Source organism: Pyxicephalus adspersus, chromosome 4, assembly GCF_032062135.1.
Source record: "Pyxicephalus adspersus chromosome 4, UCB_Pads_2.0, whole genome shotgun sequence".
NCBI lineage: Eukaryota > Metazoa > Chordata > Amphibia > Anura > Pyxicephalidae > Pyxicephalus > Pyxicephalus adspersus.
This window is the reverse complement of record NC_092861.1, coordinates 103,569,481-103,576,537: the sequence shown is the minus strand read 5'-3', so window position 1 is coordinate 103,576,537 and position 7,057 is coordinate 103,569,481. Positions and strand designations below refer to the sequence as shown.

General features: G+C 37.0%; 1 protein-coding gene across 1 annotated transcript in view; it reads left to right on the top strand.

The window, feature by feature from the left end:
• The window catches only part of CAPN9 (calpain 9), a 193,442-nt gene extending 190,737 nt beyond the window's left edge, over window positions 1-2,705 (top strand). Inside the window, exon 22 of the mRNA XM_072410240.1 lies at window positions 2,491-2,705. Coding sequence (XP_072266341.1) covers window positions 2,491-2,517 — 27 coding nt within the window. The 3' untranslated portion in view covers window positions 2,518-2,705. The remainder of the gene's footprint in view (window positions 1-2,490) is intronic.
• Window positions 2,706-7,057: the final 4,352 nt, after the last annotated feature.

The following is a 7,057-nucleotide window of genomic DNA, read 5'->3' as shown; positions in this document are numbered from 1 at the left end:
GGTGGACCAAGTGGACAAATTACCGGGAGGGGTTGGACAGGACCCAGCTGTCTTAGTCCATGTTGGAACCAATGACAATATAGATGAAAGATGGAGGATCCTGAAAAATCAGTTTAAGGAACTAGGTTTTAAGTTGAAGAAAAAGACCTCCAAGGTTATATTCTCTGGAATATTGCCTGTGCCATGCGCAACACAGGAAAGGCAGAGGGAGCTTAAACAGCTAAACGCATAGCTTAAGTTCTGGTTTAATAGGGAAGGGTTTGGGTTCTTAGAGCACTGGGATGACTTTTCATTGGGGTACAACCTGTATGCCAGAGATGGTTTGCACCTAAATGAAAAGGCGTCCGCTGTGCTAGGGAAAAGATTTAGGGGAATGGTGGAGGGATATTTAAACTAGGACAGAGGGGGGTGGGACAGGTAAATAAGGTGGAATAAAGGTTAGTCAGGAGTCAGACACTAGTGGAGGGTGGATTGGGGATAGTTGGGGGGTTATGGATAATTGTAAGGAGCTTCCCATTTTACAAACAAACATTGGATTGTCCAGTACGTGTTGTACTGAATAACAAAAGAATTTGACAAACAATAATGGTAAAAGCAGCAATGGTTTAAAGAGCCTGTTCACCAATGCTAGAAGTCTACCAAACTACAGATTGGTTAGTTTAATTTCCATAGTTGGAAAGGTCCTAAAGAGTTTGGTAAAGAACCACATAGAGAGGTTTCTGCTAGAAAATATTATTAACATTATACAGACGGTTAAAATTGAAGTTATGGTCAATAGGTTTAAAAAAGTCAATTTGTAAATGGATAGAGAACTGGCCTAAAGACCGCATCTGGAGAGTTGTAATTATTGATTCATACTCTGAATGGTCTAAGGTTATTAGTGGTGTACCTCAGGGTTCAGTGTTGGGACCTTTACTGTTTAACATCTTTATAAATTATATAGAGTTTGGGACTAAAAGGACCATTTCTGTGTTTGCAGATGACACCAAACTATGTAATGGAATTAAGTCTATACATTATACGGACAGTTAAAATGGAAGTTATGGTCAATAGGTTTAAAAAAGTCAATTTGTACAAAGCATTAGTCAAACCACATCTGGAATATGCAGTCCAGTTTTGGGCACCAATTCACAAAAAGGACATTGTGGAATTGGAGAGAGTGCAGAGAAGGGCAACTAAACTAATAAAAGAATTGGAGGAGCTCAGCTATGAGGAGAGATTAGCTGAACTGAATCTATTCTCCCTTGAGAAAAGAAGTTTAAGGTGGGATCACCCTGTATAAATATATAAACAGTCCATATAGAGGACTCTCTTCCCCATTATTTACTTTGAGATTATTACAAAGAACAAGAGAGAACTCTTTGCATTTGGAGGAAAAGATGTGTAATCTCCGGATAAGGAAGGGATTCTTCACTGTAGGGTCTGTGAAAATGAGGTATCGGCTCCCTCAGGAAGTAGTTTCAGCAACTACTATAGATTGCTTTAAGAAAAAGCTGGTTGCTTTTCTAGAAGCACAGAATATAACTGGGTAATAAGGCTTTAAAGTAACTATGTAACTGTAAAGGCAAAGTTAAACCTGCTATTGCAAGGCTTCCTATTGCATTAACCCAATAGTTTTGGAATTTGCTACAGAATCATACCAATCATCCCACATATGTATATTACAAAACTGGTCAGTGTGGGAAATTTAATTTTGGGAAGTGACTGGATTAGTTTGTTTTCCAATAGGGTCCTAGGTCTGCTTTTCCAAGTAAAAATTAAAATGTTTGGCCCAAGTGTTTTTTTTTTGTCTGGTTGTAAGGAAGAGGTTCGGATTGATGTGGATATTTATTTAAGGATACAGGTTTAGGTGAGAATTCTGTTTTTATGTCACCTAAAGCTTATGATAGCATGACAATTGTATTTCAAGTACCTAGTTTCTTACGCAGGAGTAAACAGGACAGAGAATTTCTTGGAATCCATTTTGCACAATGTGCTAGCCCACCCCTTGCTAAAGCTGAAATTGGAAAGCTGTGCTGTTAGTTCAATACAAATATGTGGCTGCACCTACCCAAGATAATAGTCTTTGCAGGCTGTCACTGAGGTGTAATTAAAAACTGCATGAAAAATGCAGTTGAAAAACAAATGACCCTACTCTTACGGCTCATGCTTACATCTAATCATCTACATTTAATTTTTTTATTTAAATTATGTTTTAATTATTTTTTTTTTTACAATAAATGCTTGATATCCTTTTCTCACCCCTCTTCTCATTAGTATGTTCTACACAAACCCACTTGTCTCAGTTTAAAAGAGAAGGTTTACTTTAAAAGCACTTGATACATCTTGATACTGTTCCTGCAGTGGTAATGCATTTATAAACAGATAACCAAGATTAATTTTAGTTAGAGTAATATATATATGTAAATATATATATATATATATATATATAACAACAATGACAAAAAAAAAAAGTTAAAATACAAATGTTCTGTTTCTTTCCTTTTTTAGTTCATCAGTCTAGCAATGAACATCTGATGGGAAATCATCGATCAGTAGTCTACTGGAGACATGCCCTGCTTTCAATCATATAAGATTCGGTAATTTGGGAAATAACCAATTCTGTACATATTAATGATCTGCTTCTATTCACATATCATAAACACATGTAACGTAAACATACGCCTCTGTAAGTCATAATTAAAGAATAATGGCATAAACATAAATATCTTTGGTTTTTTTCTGTTTTGATTGTTTGTCCTGTGACAGGGGGATTGCCAGAGAGTATCTTTAGGGCAAGAAGGCACCAGACAAAGCAGTCTCTTTGAGGGATTTTGTGAACAATCAGCAGCAAACAGAAATGTCTCCAATTGGGTACAAAAAATCCCTAAAAATTAAATACGTATTATATGTCGCATGGTGTGCAGTACGGGCACGGCGTCGCAAGTGCAAGAAATAATTTGCTTTAATGAGTCTTCCTAAAGCTCTATGCAAGGAGCAACAGGAGTCTGTTCAATCTTCCTAAACATCCAGCACAGACACAGCCACCTCATGTGAGTATTCCCAACATTTTATAATAAGCCAATCTAGGAGGTGGCCCAACAGAGGAACCTTCTAATCAGACTCTTAAAGAGAGACCAGCCTTATCAATCCTCCCTGGAACTCACCCCAGTCAACATCCTAGGTGATCTATGTTGCCCTTCCACCATCTTACATTGATAACATTTTGGAAACATTTGCTAGAGGAATAGTCCTAACCCCACAGCCCTCCATTATAACTTGACACCTTGACAACATGCTCGGTCTATTAGTACAGTATTTACAGTTACAGTTTCTTAAACTGCAGATATCCCTTCAACACATATTTATGTGCCAGGTCAAGGACTAAATTATTAATAGATGAGAGACACCAACTGTTTAACAGTAATGGCATATCAAAAAATAGCCCTCTGTCTTTCAGAGGACTGATTATCTGGTCAGACTCCTTCTTCCCCAAGTTTCACACTATTCCCAGAACCAGGGAAAGTGTCCAATCTCCAGTTCAATAGTCCGGCAGATGTTGGACATGGATACTGGTGCCATTGGGTAAGTCTTCATATGTCCATAGATGTAGCTCAGCTAGAGGATTTTGTTAACAGTCCAGTCTCATTGATCATGATATCCTGGACCAGAGTAACCATGCTAACTTTATCTAGTAAAGTTTTCATCAGAACATGTTTGATGATGCAGTATATTCAAAGATCTTCTCACATAATTTCGAGAGTGCAGCACAAGATAACTATGCAAAGAGTGCAGAGGGTGACACATTGCATGGCCTCCTATTGCCGTGGGCATTATTCTTTAATTGTACATTCAACAATGGATGGTGCCTGTCCCATGGGACATGGGGGATGCTGGTTGGCCTTCTGTATGCTTTATTGGATTCCTTTAGGCTACATTTTAAAAGTTATGTAATGAACTTTCTCAAAATAAACAGTATTTTTACTGGCATGTAGAGACAAGTTCTTTTCATCTTGGAAGCTAATAACTATTTATCTGCCATGTACTTTTCAACTATCTCAACAAGGAATTTTTTGGAAGACTTTCTGCCACACCTAACATTGCAGGTTGATTAGTTAAGGCTAAAGGTATTAGGTATTCTTAGAAAGAAATGTGTTTATATTTGTACCATAAAGTTAAAGCTAGATCATATTTTTACAGTTTGAGTGATTAAAACCAACATGACATATTTATATAAGAAATATCAATTACGCTCACAGAATTGCCATGGACATTGCAAATCAAAGTAAGTAAATGACACAGGTCCCAAGGCCCTGGTTTATAATAATAGATTTCCTTGAGGGAGCAGAGAATTACCTAAAAATAAAAAATGCACAAAGATTTCAACCAGTGAGGTATTTGGAGAAAAAAATCATTAGGTAATTGTACATATATTAGGTACTTACAAACATACTGGAAAGGCAAAACAGACTCAAAGTAAGATAAAACCAGGTATTTTTCTTATTTGAAATGTTCCCTTCTATTTTAAAATTGGATATTGTTGGATATCTCACAGTGGAATAGCAGTGAGACGAGATAGAAGTCAAGAGAGCCAAGAGGTGTCTCAAATATAGGAATCCAAGACTGAGAAGTCCAAAAAAAAACCAGCTTCAAAAGGAGGACGTATTCCCAAACTGCTAAAAAGCAAAATAAAAATTACCTACCATGGAGGGCATATATAAATAATCAAGTACTAATAGTAAAGTACTGCTTGAGAGCCATCATATAAACCCTTATAACCCCCTTACACACCCTTCCCTGTGGTATTTATTAAAAGGTTTTGAGATCTTGATTTGTATACATATGTATGTAGCATGGTGGATACTAACTGGCTGCCCAGCTGGTCACTGGAATCCCTGCTGTCCTACGTGGAAGAGCTGAATTATACTGGACAGGGCTGTGACAGCTCCATTGTTTAAAACTGCCCTACCCTGACATCAGTCGCACACTTGCAGCTCAGCCTCCTCTTTCTCACATTTTTCTCGCCTTTCACCATACCTATTGCATTGAGGATTTTGATTGATTACCACTTTTCTGTGTTTTTTTTGGAATACTTAATTGTTATATATTTGTTCTTATTGTTCATGGATATGTGTAAGAATCTAAAGGGTTATTATATCCAGGGAAGTAAGATAAGCGTTAGATTGCCAAGCCTAGACTGTGTACTCAATATGGATAAAGAATAGGAATAAAGAGTGGCTTTTTAAAGGCAACATTCAAGACAAAGTGTTTTATTTATTGGTGAAAACGTGGACTCCTGTCCGCCTGTGCTATACAAAGAACAATAAAAAATACAACAAAATACAATATTGAACTAAGTCCTTGTGTGTTTTTTGACCCTTAATGATTTTCTAATACGTTTTCCTCATTGACTTCTTCAAGGGATGTTTTAGGAGACTAATACTAAACAGAACCAGAATTGTATAGACACAAGAAAAATAAGTTAATCATCGGTATAGAATAAAAAGTCAACATACTTCAATACCAAAATAGGCATTAAGGAACACCTTCCTGGTAATCATTGTTAGTGTCAAGGTGTCAATGATTTTTATGTTAATGCCTTGTTTTCTTATTAAAGTATAGAAGCATACTGTCACATTTAACATTATCACAACACATCAGCACATTAAGAAACTCCTATTTGGAACATTCAGGGTTGAAAACAATTTCAAGATATAAAGGAAATGTCTCAAAAGGTTCACAATTAGAATATACCATATTTCAACACTTGTTATAAGATACAAGAGTGTCAGTGTATAAAGTATTTGTATTTTTGAAGTGGATTATGTGCACAAACAACTTAAATTAAGATTTAAGGTAAGATTTGGGTACTCTGGCATTGGTAGGCTGTTAGAGTAGTTCCTTGGTAAAAATAATTAGATCATATAGTGCTTACTTGCTGGACATACTTTTATAGTAGTGTGTTACGTTAATGCAGGATAGTGTGTGTTTACAGATGTTAAAGTACTCAATAATTTGGGATTATGACCAATCCCAAATTCCATGATAGTACATAGAATACATAAAATTCCCACATATCACAAAAATACATGTAACAATCGTATGTAAAAAAACATAATTTGCAATATAGCATCAGGATCCAACAAACATCTTGAGATAAAACCAATTACAGGCCCAGAACCTGGCGCCTATAGTACATATTGTGTTGCCCCTCAATATTAATAAAAAGCTAAAAAATTATAAACACACCCAACAGTAAATTTAACAATAGCGAAGGATATCGCCAACTCGTGAATATATACATTGGAGCCTCTTATAGTTTGGACCCCTAATTGACATTGATAATTATTAACAATCATAGGCAGAAATATAACAATCAACAAACAACAAAATAGCCCTAGAGTGGGGGAGGGGGGAAGTGGGTAATTGCTAAGTGTAACCAGTCCCATGAGGACCATGTCAGCTCACATTGTTGTGTGTGGTCATTATCCTCTGCCACTAGCATTTCCATATGACGTATTTTCTCGAGTTCTTAAACCCAATCTCTTATGGAAGGAACCCCCTACTTGTTTCCAAGATCGCAGGATCAAGGCCCTAGGAGCCGTGAGAAAATGACGTAGGAGCCCAGAATCATTGAAAGAAGTGTTACTTTGGGAATAATCGGGACCGAGGACACAGTACACCTATTAAAAAGTGAATTACTGACTCCCAAAACTGAAAAATAAGTGGGCATTCCCACTAGAGATGAGCAAATCGATGCTGACGAAGTGGAATTCGATCCGAATTTCATAAAAAATTTGATTGACAACGAATCCGAATTTCCTCGCGATTCGTTGAAACGAACCGCAATTTTTTCTAAAATGGTGGCCAAACGTGTGAGGACAGGGGGCAGGGAACTCTGGGAAGGCGGGATGACCCATAATGCCATGCATGCAGCTAATCAGCAGCCAGCCAGCCCTGTGATGTCAGACCCCTTTAAATAGCCTCAGCCATCTTGGATTAAGACATTTTACAGAGTTCTGAGTGCAGGGAGAGACGTGTGCAGTCGCTAGTAGAAACCTCATTGTGATAAAAAATT